The sequence below is a fragment of the Cyphomyrmex costatus genome, unplaced genomic scaffold (assembly GCF_001594065.2).
Source record: "Cyphomyrmex costatus isolate MS0001 unplaced genomic scaffold, Ccosl1.0 scaffold97, whole genome shotgun sequence".
NCBI classification, from domain to species: Eukaryota; Metazoa; Arthropoda; class Insecta; order Hymenoptera; family Formicidae; genus Cyphomyrmex; species Cyphomyrmex costatus.
Genome location: NW_017280561.1, coordinates 1,140,717 through 1,154,915, shown reverse-complemented (window position 1 = coordinate 1,154,915; position 14,199 = coordinate 1,140,717). Strand labels below are relative to the sequence as shown.

At 32.2% G+C, this 14,199-nt stretch overlaps 2 protein-coding genes across 7 annotated transcripts in view; one reads left to right on the top strand and one right to left on the bottom strand.

The window, feature by feature from the left end:
* Positions 1-272: 272 nt before the first annotated feature.
* Positions 273-4,161, top strand: LOC108782112 (5-hydroxyisourate hydrolase). Its single transcript, XM_018550282.1, has 3 exons — positions 273-343; positions 1,704-1,846; positions 3,875-4,161. Exons 2-3 carry the CDS (start codon positions 1,704-1,706, stop codon positions 4,104-4,106), a joined length of 375 nt encoding a protein of 124 aa, XP_018405784.1. The 5' UTR covers positions 273-343; the 3' UTR covers positions 4,107-4,161.
* An 8,035-nt stretch (positions 4,162-12,196) lies between these two features.
* The window catches only part of LOC108782215 (uncharacterized), a 69,828-nt gene continuing 67,825 nt past the window's right edge, over positions 12,197-14,199 (bottom strand). For 5 of the 6 annotated variants that reach the window (XM_018550427.1, XM_018550425.1, XM_018550426.1 and 2 more), the window contains one exon: positions 12,197-13,230. In XM_018550427.1, the coding sequence (XP_018405929.1) occupies positions 13,102-13,230 (129 nt within the window). In that variant the 3' untranslated portion in view covers positions 12,197-13,101. Of the gene's footprint in view, positions 13,326-14,199 lie in introns of all 6 variants that reach the window. The other variant, XM_018550431.1, reaches the window with a different exon arrangement.

Here is a 14,199-nt window from a genome sequence, read left to right as displayed (position 1 = left end):
TATTTTGCTTCCTGTTTTTGTATATCACATAGAATTTTTTTCTTATAATTATAATTATTATAATTGATACACTGTTTATGCTTGAACTGTATTATATCATATCATATGTAATGTCACGTATTGTATTTTTTTAAATAAACGACATTAAATTCTAATAAAAATGAACTAGAGATAAGTGTCAATCTTTCAATCACATTGCCGACATTCCTTGACCTCTTTGATCCAGTTTATCTATATATAAACAGTCTTGAAAGCTACATACAGTCGAGCACAATAAGTTATATTCGTGAATACTAAGTGTGGTGAAGTAGAGCAGACCATTTCCTAAAATTATTCAAAAAACGTAATTTATAATACGACGAAAAAGACATCAATATATTGTGTGTGTGTGCGTGCGTGCGTATGTGTGTGTGTGTGTGTGTGTATTTATTGGATAGTCTTTAAAAAATTTGATTTGGAAAATGCAGAATTTATAGCAATATATTTAACAAAAATTTGCATTGATCTAAATCTATATTTTATTAAATAAAAAAAAATTTATTTTCATTTGAAGTGAATCTTAAGTATTTAATAATATTTCTATGTAAATTTTTGCAAATATATTTATCAGTTTTATAAATTGTGCATTTGATTTATCTTGAAACAGAATCGCAAATTGAATTTGAAATAAAATATAAGATTGCAACGCAAGATAATAGAGGAAAAGGTGGCACCACATTTACATATTATATAACTTGGTTAATAATCAATATTTAAATTAAAACTTAACAATTATACAATTACATTCTTCAAAGTATTGTTCAATCGAGTTTCTGATTTTTGTTTTTCCGGTTTTTTTATCATACTAAATCGATCTTATTATATTTTTTACATCCAAGAACTTACAATTAGTGATAATTTCAAAACAATTTTTGTGTTATTTCAATTTTTGTTAAATTAAAAAAAATATTAAATTTCGAAAAATATAGTTCTTTGAAAAATATTCGTTTTGGTTAACTTATTATTTTATTCAGCAAATCAGATAATTTAATGTTCAAATTCGTTAGTCAATGCATCTCATGTTTGACCTAACTTAAAAACGATTCACTCATTGCGATTAAGACACGTCATAATTGTATAGACGTGTTATTCATATTTATTAGCGTTTGACTTATTTATAATGAAGAGGATCCAAACCAAGCATTGAAGCATTATATATATATATATATATACATATATGATATCTGTTTAAATAGACGAAGGCCGATATTCATAGTCAGTTCTTATTTGAAGACTGTCTTAAGTAATGTCTTAAGACGCGAATGCAGCCCTTTTAAGACTGTACTTAAGACGATCTTGAATATAAGAATTGACTATGAATACCGGCCGAAATTTACATTTTCCTGTACATCATGTGTTGGCTCAAATATAAGGCTTCATATTTATATTCGATATAAGCAATAAGAAACGTTTCGGAAATAGGATTATTTCTCTTTTGGTTTATTCTCGTCAATCTAATTTCTATCTATAATTGTCGATCTTTTATATCATTTTTTAAATAAATTATTAAAGTTATTATTAAAGCATAATATAAAAGATAAATCGCTAGTCTACAATATGATATAGAGAAATCCAAAAACGAAGATAAAATTATGAATTTCTATTGTGTGTGTTTTAATTTATTGCGTGATTTGCACTTATGTTTTTTGTATTTTATACGATAGATGAGTACTTCTGTAAATCAAGAGGAAGAAAAATTAAGTATTACTACGCATGTTTTGGATACTAGCAGAGGTCGACCTGCTGATGGCTTGTTTGTGGGTCTCTATAAGTTTGAAAATAACGAGTGGATTTTTCTGAAAGGAAGGTACCTTTTGTTTCGCTTTGTGTATATTTTTTATATTTCATTTGAATTTCAGTAAGAATTTCATTTTAAAAAGTAAAGCACGTTTCGCATGCCACACTTTTATCTCTCTCTCTCTTTCTCTCACACGCACACGCACATATTACGCACTTGAGGCTTTCACGGGTATTTTCTTCAATACCAGAAGGTTTGCGGGTAATCGCCGTGTCTTTCTTCATTATTGATGCCAACGTTTCGTGAATCACGCCGTTTATTTCATTATAGGGCGAGGGGTGAGCAAATACTAATACACACATATTGTTATATTTTTTAAGATGTTTTTAAGTTACAACAAAATTACAGTTACAACGTATCCGTTTAATTTAGCTATCGTCAAATGCAAGTACGCGGTATGCTGTGACCGTTTAGTTTGGGAAGATATTTTTTTCGCTGGCATGTACAAGATTAAACCAATGGCATCATCTTATATGTCCCCTTTCAAGTCAAAAGCTTTTCTGTGTGAAACATTTTTCGATAATTGACTTTCGAAAAAAATCAATGCATTATTTGAAATGCTTGTATATATATTTCTTTTCATTCGGTTTGAAATTTAAGTGGTCCAATAAGAATTGATATTGTACAGGGTGCGTCACCAAAATCCGGACAAATTTAAATTTAAATTTTACGCTATATTGTGCCTCCGCCAGAGGATGTTGTTGGCTTTCTGAGAAAGCCTGCAGATGCTCTCAAAATGGCCGCGATGTTGAAACCAAGTACGGAATATAATCGAAGAGCCGCGATCATCGAAGGCCTTCGCGCTGGGCACTCAGCAACGGAAATAATTCGATTTTTTGGATACCCGAGATCAACCGTTTATGACGTTGTGGCCAAATTTAAGGCTTTAGAACAGTCCAACGAAGGTTCCGGTACGCCAGCGAGGAAGAGTCACTCGAAAGAACGTACCACGAGGACCCCCGCAATCATTGAAAAGGCTCAAGCGCTGATTTCGGATGACCCAGGGCAATCGTTGCGAAAATTAGCATCGATTGTTGGTGTAAGCGAGTCAACAATGCGTCGAATTGCCGAGGAGGACCTACGATACAAATCGTATACATTAAAGAAACGACAGATGCTCTCTGAAGCTACCAGGACAATGCGAATTGCTCGCTGCAATCTGCTATTGTGTTCCTTGAAAAACGAAGCGTCGGAACAAATCAGATTCTTTTCTGATGAAAAAATGTTTACTGTTGATGCCAAAACCAACCGGAAGAATGGCCGATGGTTCGTTTACAACCCCGAGGATGTCCCTGTTGCTAGAACGAAATTTCCGGCCAATGTTCACGTGCTAGGTGTCGTGTCCAGTGAGGGTGATGTCATGCCACCATATTTCTTTGAAAAAGAGGAAACTGTTACAAAAGAAGTGTATTTGCGCGTTTTAATGGATGTAGTGAAGCCATGGATGGAAATTGTGGCGTCCGGAAGACCATATGTTTTTCAACAGAACAATGCACCGGCTCATACGAGTCATTTGATTCAAAATTGGCTCTCAGACAATGTCGATATGTTTTGGTCCAAGGAATTCTGGCCTCCCGACAGCCCAGATTTAAATCCTTTAGACTATTACGTATGGAGCGTAATTGAAAGGGTCACTAACAAGTCTCGGCATCCTGATGTGACATCATTAAGGACTGCTATTGAGGCAGCATTCGTCGGCATGGACAGCGCTACATTACAGCGTGCGTGCGAACGCTTCAGACCGAGAATAGAGGCCGTCATTCAAGCTAATGGGGAATATATCGAATAATTGTGCTCTATATGGATCTCCCAAGTGCCATATAAAAGGATTTTTAGTAATATTTAATTTTTTATTAAAAACATTTTAATTAAAGAAATTGTTTGATTTGTCCGGATTTTCGTGATGCACCCTGTATATTTCTTTTATTTTTACACATTCACATTGGCAATATCATTTGCATACGCTAGCATTTAACATTAAAAAAGATATTTTCTCCGCGCGTTTATTCATTATTAATTTTCAATTTTTTTTAATAGCACGACAGACTCGAATGGTCGTTGCGAGAATCTGTTGCAGGGCTTGCAAGAGAATTCAGGATCTAGCAGATTCAAGATTGAGTTTTGGGTAAACGATTATTTCAAACGAATCGCGACCGCCTCTATGTACCCGATGATCGACGTGATATTCGACGTGCAACATTCCAACGACCACTACCATATTCCTCTGCTGCTGAATCCTTTCGGATATACCACGTATCGTGGCTCATGATTGACATATCACGCTTAATCCAGGAATCATTTGGAGTGTTTTTATATTCGTCACTGACGAGAAAATGTGAACTGTTGTAAAATGTATTCTTTCTTATTATTGTATTCTTTCTTTTTGAACAAATTTAAAAAATTTGAATTTATTAAAAAAATTTTTGAAACTATGCTTGTTGATTGATTAAAACTTTATACACATAATAATAACATATTTTATTAAGATTCAGGAATTTTTTCAAGTTAAAATACTTAATGAAAATTATGGTAATTATAACAATAAATGCGGGACGTATCTGAGCGGGCATCGTTTCATGGCTTTCTTAAAATTTCAATACTCAGTTATCCGAAATAAAATATGGAATAAGGTTATTAATCTACAGATGTTCGGTTACCATTGAAAGCAGAATTAGAGAAAAAAATTATTTTCTAAATAATTATAATGTATATAAAATGTATATTAGAAATTAAATAAACAAATTAATATTTTTAATTTCGGTGCTTTTTCAACGATAGAGACAGATATTGGAAATATGTAATTACAGGGCAAAGACGATCAGTTTAGTTTATTTAAAGTCATGGGAGCTATAGTTTGAAAGACATATAGTTTCGAAAAAAATGCGTTTAAAATTTCGTGCGCGCATGTGTGTGCAATTTAATCGTATATTTTTAGTACTTACGTAAACTTCAGCCTAATAAGCTATTTCAGACCCATATAATACGCCTATGCCGCTTTGACGTTTCATGTGGCTTCCGTTGTTTATCCCGAAACTTGGAAAACTGCGTTGGGGATTATTAGTAAGGATATATTGTAATTTGTAGAAGTGATCATCAGAACATCTTTCATTAAACAAATATGTAGTTTAAAAAAGCAGATTCAAGTATCTTGAAGTCATAAAGATGCTTTCCGTATTCTTGTCGGATACCGGAAGGAAGAGATGGATAGGCGTTTGACTAGCAGACCGTTGATCTACGAGAACAGATCCGAAGACGAGCTTCTACATACTCCACAATTTTACGCCTGGAGTTAATTTATGAATTAATTTTCATTCAAATTATTCACTGGGCAAAACTTGCCGACTTACATTCTTTCATCTATAACGAAGTTTAGATTTAAATTTTAATCATATATGGTACTTGATATTCGCAATATTCTGGATCTATCTTCGCAGGTCACATATTAGACAGTAAATAGGTATCTCACATAATTTTTTTTTAACAAGACATTTAATATTCGTTTAATATCTGTAAGCTCAGCAGAGTCAACATTTTGCGTGGGAACAGACGTTAAGAGGTTCTCGTATGTAGGTATGCGCGTTACAGATCCTCTTGTTTGCATTGCGCTACGCAAACTGCGCTCGAGCGGCTCTTCGCGGCATGCGAAATATTGAATATTTTCGTATCCGGTCGAAGTTTTTGTGGACTCTTACGAGGATTAACGCAAGTTTTGCGAAAGGGTACATTTCAGAGTAGATAAAAGAAGAAGAAAAGTAAGATATACTCCGTTGCATTACGCTCACTATCTTCTAACGGGACTTAAAATCGAATTGTTGATACCCAGTGTTGTAACGTATCTAGGTATAAGCATAGTAGAATAAGAGAGATAAGCTGATAGCCAACTACATTCGATTTGTATCATGGAAATCTAATATGGCTAATGCTGTGCTTTTGCCATTTTTGTGAGCATACGAATTGATTCATAAAATTATTATATTTTCTAACGATAGTTTGTGTACGTGTATAAAGTTTTGGAGAAGAAAGGTTTTATTTTATTAGGGCATTTATATAAGTGGCTGCATAAACAACCGAGAAAGTCAAGTAAACAAGAAAAAATGGGCAACGTATATACTTACTTTTAATGATATTATGTTTTAAAAATTTTTATAATTGGTTTAATATATTGTTGCTATTTTCAATAGATACTGTGCTTTTATTTCCGATCAGTAAGATGCATTTGAAATTTAAGCGTTTTACATGAGCCCAATTTGATTGGTTGTCATTTCGTGTCCCCTATTCTAATTTTCCGTTATTATGTGCATAGCTCACCTTTCTTATTCCACTATGGATACAAGTACTTAAGTATAGTACCTAGGTACTTTAGCAGTACCTAAGTGCATTACCTAGGTCCTCATATAGATAGAGATATCTGTACCTATATCTGTACCTGCACCTAGGTACTCTTTTGTAGAATATTTTTTAAGTTTAAATATGTATATAAGTATAAGATATTCAATATATATACATAACATATATATACCAGTACATATATACATAAACCAAACTTTCTCATGTTTTTCCACGATGAGAGATGAAATTGGAAATTGACAGTTTAAGGCTCAGTTTCACAACTCACGGTTAACTCTTAACCGAGATTCAACTTATTTCTCATCTCTTTCTAATTCTATAATTAGAAAGAGATAAGGAATAAATTAAACCTCGGTTAAGAGTTAATCATAAATTGTGAAACTGGGCCTAAATAACTTGAGATTGACTTCAATGACCTTTAAGATTCCATGCTATTTCTGTTCTTTTTCTGAAGATAGAAAAATATCGGAATCACAAATTCTATCAAACTATCATCTTCCGGTTTCACGAACAGAAGTCTTGGTTTATGTACATACATCATTGATCTGTTCGATTATATCATTATATTATAAACATTTTAATCCCAAAAAGAAATTAACTTTCCAATGCATTATTGATTTAACAAAATATGACCAATAAAACAATTATTCAAATACTTTTATAAATATTATATAAGTAGTAGTTCGCAAAATAAAATTTGTTTATGTAGTTTGTTTTCTTTTTGTAAAAAATATCTAAAAAATAATTAAATCTTTCAGGTACTGCTACACTATACCTATATCTATACCTGTAACTAGGTACTTGTCCTACAGAGTATTTATATCTATACCTAGATACCCTTCACAAGATATTTGTTACAACACTGCCGATATTATTCGATATAAATTATTGATATTGTTTAGAAAAGGGCATATTTTATAATTTAAAATTCAAAAGGATTTCAAACAGATTTAGCGTCGTGCTTTGCATGCAACGATGCAATATTCACCTTCTTGTAATTATTTCTTATATATATACGTAGATATATACGCAACTAGGACTTTAAAACAATTATAATACAAAAAACACTTTATGTGATCGCCGCCACGAAGAGTTAATACCTCCCGATACCTTCGACTAGTTCGTACAATAAATTGTTTTCGTCCATTAAAAATCGCCACCGCAAAAGTGGGAAGATGCCGAGTTTCTTTCTTCGAGCGGCTTGTTAATTAAGAAAATAGTGTCTTCAATACCGTTCGAATAATAATGCTCCTTTTTCTCGGCACCTCGCGCACTTCCGCTTCGCCGCCGATTAGAGCAAGCTGGGCTGTTAAAAGGTTTTGATCAAATTATACATTTTAACGACAGATTCTGTAACTAATTTTGAACCAATTCTACGTATTTATATAATATAAATTATATAATTTAAGACTCATCGTGAGAGATCGTGAGTTTTTAATGATTTATTTTGCACCAGCTCGCTCCGATCGAACACAATTCATTAACGCAGGTACGTAAAAATCATGGGCGTCGTAAGAAAAATGCAGAGGCACGCTCTGTTTTCAAAAAAGGGCAAAGAAGAACTAAATACAATTTTTTAATAAGAATTTGTTGAAATTTTTTAATTAAAAATTTCAGATTCTCCTTTTACAAAAGACAATGGAAAAAACTATAATTTTTTCAGTTTAATAATAAAATGTACTTCTACGTATACAGAGTGTCTTATTTTAATTTTCTCAAGTAAATATCTTGAAAAATATGTAAGATACAAAAAAATGTTTCAGATAAAAGTTGAATGGTTTCGAGGAAGACGCATTTTGGTCACGTTGCTTTTTTCTAGGTGCCAAAAAGTATGAAGGTCACATCCATGTTTTTAAATGAGAAATTATGAAATTTTGTTTATAAAATATATATATATATATTTCTCTTTAATTATTTTGTATATAAAAGTATTAAGGTAAAAACAAAAAAATCAATGTTTATGAAATATTTTATACTTTCTTCTGACACATATTTACATGAAATATAAAATATTTCGTAAACTATTAATTTTTTAATAATTGTACCTTAATATCTTTATGAACAAAATAATGAGATAAAAAAATTAATGTAAAGAAAGCACGTAGTTGCTTACTTAAAAAATTATCTATTTTGCCTACATATTTTTTTTTAAACATCTATGTATTTTCTTTACACTAATTAATATAGCTCATTATTCTGTTTATATACGTGTTAAGTTAATTAAATTAATAATTACGAGATATTTAGTATTTTATGTCAATATATGCCAGAATAAAGTATAAAATATCTCGCAAACTATTGATTTTTTATATCTTTACCATGATACTTTTATATAATTAAAGGAATTATATTATGAAGAATAGAACTTTATTACCTTCAAGCATACATAGCCAAAGAAGGGGACTTGGTTTACAATTTATCAATCTATCCTCACATATCCATTCATAGCTTGCCCTCGCGTCTATTTCCTCTTTTCTTTATCCTAATTTACTCAACTAACCTTCACTTATCTATTAACATTATACTTTAAAACCTTTTCTTTCTTACCTGTTACCTTCTTAATCTATTATTTTTGACCCCATATATTTCATCCTATCGATGTGTTCCAATTTTCCTCCCATCGTCAAGTAATTAAAAATTTCCTCACTAGTCTTCTTGTATTTCCAACTCATAATCTTACACCTCGCTCAATAAATCAACTTATCCACGCATAACTTTTACTCACGCTTTCTTTATTAATTTACTTCGCCTAACTACTTGAACAGAATTTCCTCTCTAACCTTCCTGTATATTTCTGACTCATTAGCTTGCCTCACAATTCTATCCTTTTCAATTTTTATTTTATTCCTCGCAGTTTTTCGAGGAATTATATTATGTAAAAAAATTATAAAATTTCATAAAATAAAATGGGAGTAACCTCTAGATGATGATAAAAATTAATTTTTCCAAAAATCAATTTACTAATATTTGTATCCCTTGAGTACAACTTTCATCTGAAATATTTTTCCATATTTTTCATAATTTCCTAAATATACTTACTTATTCGACCTTCAACCTTTCCTAGATATACTTATTACATTTGGAATAAAACACCCTCTCTTTCTCTCTCTGTATACATGTTGTATAATTCTAACGAAGATTTTATATCATTTCAAGAAATATAGCTAACAATTCTGTGTGCCCTTATGGAAAATTCTGGCGGCGCTCATGATAATAATTAACGAAATGCACTTAGGTACTCGATCAAACATGACAAGGCTCAGGTAGGAATCCTTGACATGTTCAAAAAGGCGCAATTCTGTTCATCATGATTAACCGCAGAAGAAAAATTCTTCTCTTCTTTTATTCCCTGCCAATTTTTTGCTACAAAATTGCAATCAAATCGAATACTTTGCATGATTCGTTACAATAAAAAATCTCATATGTATATATTGTTGATCGTTATAAAAAAGGATTCGGGATTAATTTCGCATTGTGGCGGACAAAACTGAAGGCGGATTTACCAATTCGAGGGTAATATCAACTGATCCAACAGCTGTTCTAAAAGAGATACGCGTGAAGATTCTCAAGACTCGACCCTTGTAAGAGCAATACCGCATTTAAACGATATTTATACCTGCGCGAAAAGTAATCATCTTTCTTTAGAGTTCCGTAGATAAATTTAGGGACATTATCATCAATTAGGTGCCTTATCATTAGATACTAATTATGAGGCTAGCATTTCAGAAAATATGAATTAAAAAGAAGCTTATTATATACCATTATTCTTAATCTTGATGACACAAATAGAAAATAAATATATAAAAATATAATAAAATTTCTAATGAAATCTATAATCACTCGCGGTAAACAAATAAATTTAACAAATACATACATACACATAAGAAGAGACACTCCATTTACAACATTAATTGCAATTAGCATTATCGTATCTGTTAGTTTTACGAAAATCTTCATTGATGATTTATTATGATCAACGCCAAAATACAATACCGTAAATGTAGGTGACTCGAGACAGTGCAGGTAACTTGGCACAGCATGTACTTTTATTAAATTCAATCGTATCTATCTGTGAGTCATTAAAGAAAATTTAAACTTTCTCTAAAGAAAGTTTAATTTTCTTTAATAACTTGATGTTTCCAAGTTACATGTACTGTCCTAAGTCACCTATATTTACGGTAATTAATTAACAAACAATGATCTCAAATATTTTTATTTTTATCGATAAAATACGTTTTGGAAACATCGATCGTTCAAACGGCATTTTCGGAATGCATTCAATGTAAATTGCAGCCAGTTCCTTCTGCTAATCAACATTATTAGCTGCGTTGCTTTTCAGCATTTGAGACCATTTCCGGGTGGATCACGTTTATACTTTGTTATATACTTATTTTTATCATGGGAGAGAGATATTTCATTCTTACTCTATTATTATTCATAACCTTCATAAATATAAAGATTATTAATGTTTTACTGTACGTAAAATATGAATCTTTGAAAAGTAAAACAAAGATAAGCGAAGGAAAAAAGCAATAGAATAATGATTTTTAAAATAAAATTTTGCATAAGATGATAGATAAGGAAGAAGAGAGAAATTTTATCTACGGAACTCTTCAATGTGTTTAAGGTGGTTCTTTAGTAAATTGAGTTATCATAAAAACGTCTAATTTCTTTATATAACAAAGTCAAAATTCCGAACTTGATGTGTGCAAAATTCTAGGGCAGTTAATGATAAAATGAGAGAAAAAACGTTAACTTTTAACGTATATAACTTAGTAACACGTAAAGATTGGAGACACTTTTTTAAGTAAGTGCACATAAATATTATCATAGACTTCTCTCTAAAAAAAAAACGAATTATTTAAAAAATTACAATTGTAAAGGTTACAAAAAAGTAATAGGTCAATGACTATTTTGTTGAAGACAAATCTACGGCAAAGTTGTCGTATCATAGATTTGTCCGATTTTGTTAAGACAAGACACGCTTTACTATTCTGGCAAATTTTACAAAAAATGAAGTTCTTTTTATTTCATCAATTTAACATATTATATGTTTCATTAAAATATACACGTAGCTTTAATATTTTATCTAAATTTTATGCAGATATTTGTTATTTTTGGTGGGCACTGATAAAATGCCCCAAATTTTTTGGTATTTTACTAAAGAACCACTTTAATAGAATTAAATGCCTATCTATTGTACAGAGTGCCAAAAACTGCGTACTCTCTCTCTCTTGATCATGGACATATCGGTTAATTCCTAAATTAGAATTAGCAATTAAAAATAAAGCGCAAAATTGTTTACTCTTCAATTCCACTTCTGATATGGCATATCCGCAACTGTTATCAAAATTATTTTTTTCAAAACTTCTATTTGTTTTATATTACTCGTAACTTTTCTTACTAATAAAGAATAAAGATATATACATTTGTTTGATATTATTGTATCCCTTGTCTGGCACTTTAATTGAAAAAAAGTAGTTAATTACGTTCAATAAAATTTATTCAATGTATCTGTTTTTATAAAAGTTATATAAACCATTAAAATTGGATATGCCATACATAACGTGTTGCACCCGTGACAAAGTATAGCATGACAGTAAAGGAAAACTGATCCAAACTGATCAAGAAATTCATAGATGTGACTGAGCATGCGGTATATTTGGCACACTCCCTCTGTATACAGTGATGTTCGACGCGTTGAATATCCTTCGCAGTGCAAAGAAAGATTGATCAAAGCTGCCAAGTTAGCTTCCTCAGAAACGGCGATGTATCTGTTCGCGCCGAGATCTAACGGACGAATGTCGTCCCGCGGAACTTTATAACTGTGTTCGGGGAGACGTTATTAGCGCTATTTGTGTCATTCTATCTTCATCATCCATTAGAACGTGAAATAAGGATAGTATGACACAAATAACGCTGATAGCGCGCTCCCTAAACGCAGCCTACATGCCTCGTCGCGCACACTCTTCCCACCTATAGTCATATTATTCATCGTCATCCCTTTCTCTCTTGTTTACATTCACGCCGCTTTCTCTCGCACATTCTTTCTTTTCCGTTCTCGCTCTACGCGTACGATGCATTTTTTAAATCACGATAACTTTGATGATTATTAACCACGATAGTAAAAGCATATAAGCTATACAGCTACCATTCTGTATCTACAATATAGTTTTGTATGTATAATATATATATATATATATTTCTTTTTCTTTCTCTTTCTTTTTCCGTTTCTTTCCTAACTCTGGTCTCTCGTGACATCATTGAAATATCATTGTCTCTCGAAAAGCGGTTCAATGTTCGCGCACTGACGTTCCTTCTCATCCTCCACGTGGATCCCTCTTTTCCGTGCTTGAAAGCTAGAGATAGCCTGGCGAGAGTCCAATCTTCCACGGCAAGGGTTAACTTCATATTCCAGAGCATTTTAACAGAGATTCCAATCTCCTCAACATACAATCATCGATAGTCTCTTCCTCATTTTCTTCACATTCCGGTTAAACTTGCTCTTGTTTCCCATTTCTTCATGATTAAAAGGTACAAGAAGCTTCTTTGACATCTTGTTTGACTTACTGTTTGTTTAATTTTCTTCAGATTTTAAACAATCTGACGTTCTCGCATATCCAATCACATTTTCTTCGTTTCCAATATTTCGCTTCACTTTCTTCACTTTCTTTAAAGATGAAATTTTTTTCTCCCTCTGAGAAATTATCTTCTGGACTTGTTCTCGAGCGTGTTTGAAATGCCGGCGCTTTCCTGTTCCGGCAGCCTCTTCGAGTCGCTTCTTCATCGATGCGTCCTCGATACCCCGAGTTGCCCAGTCGTGATTTCCTCAATAGCCACGAAGCTGAAGTTACGCTCCCGATAATGGAGGAGGATCGTCTCTCGTGCGCGTCCCCGCTGGCTCCGTCGCACCATCATTACTGCAGTACGCAGCACTTGCACTTAGGCTTCTTCTTCAGGGTGACGTGTTCGACCTGTGACGCGTCGCCCGGGCCCTGCGCCGTCATCCTCGCAACTTCCACCGTTGCGGTCCGAGACGCGCCAACCTGACATCATTACGAATGGCTGATTAACTTATCTTCGTTTTTGTCCTGATTCTTCTATCTAATAATGTTCAAGTTTAATTCGGCAGACCTTCAAACTTTAAATACAAACAATTAGTGAAATCGTGTAAGATTTCAAAATGTGTAAGAAATAAATCAAAAATAAATAAAAAAACCTTTAAGAATCGACGCAAGATATTGTTGCGAATTATGATTTACTCTCTATAATAATATAACAAATGGTTTACGTTTCGATTCACGATTAGAGTCCTCTTCAACACAAGATTAAAATATATAATAGAGTAAGCTTTTCAACATTTACATAGTTATTGAATTATTATCTGAGTAAACAGTGGACGAGAGAGGCAAAGCAGCTAATAGGTCTACTGGTCTTTACATTTTACATTTCTATGTAAAATTTCATGTTCAATGGAATCCTAAAAATACATATTGCATGTAAAATTAATATAATCTTTAACTTTCCATGTAAGCTGCAATATTACATGCTGGATACAGCATTATGATCGATACAGCAAATTCCACACAAAAATGTTTTCCAGTGTAGGTCAAAACGTAAATCATTTGTTGTATTATTATAGAGAGTAGTAAATCATTATTTATAACAATATCTTGCGTCGGGGCTCTTAGAGGCTTTTTATTTATTTTTTATTTAAATACAAACACTATGCTATTAAATTAACAATTACCGTTAAAAGCAAAGATTAAGTGAGTTATTGTTTCGAAGTGATGCATCCTTGCGGTGACTATATGTTCTTCATTGTAAAAAACAGTCGTTTATTTTAGATATAATAGCTGTCCTTTAGATTTATTTGTTTCTTCAAAACTCAATTTCGACATTACGGTAAATTATTTTCTGTAATAACTACCGTTCCCCAATGTCTAATGTTATATATATTAATGAGCAGAGTTTTACGGAAAATATTTTATAGTTTTTTATACATATATAAATAC

Excerpts from the sequence above, each read along its gene's own strand:
- LOC108782112 (XM_018550282.1), top strand. The coding sequence starts at position 1,704 with ATGAGTACTTCTGTAAATCAAGAGGAAGAAAAATTAAGTATTACTACG. Across the intron at positions 1,847-3,874 it reads TGGATTTTTCTGAAAGGAAG|CACGACAGACTCGAATGGTC; the intron begins GTACCTTTTGTT and ends TTTTTTTAATAG.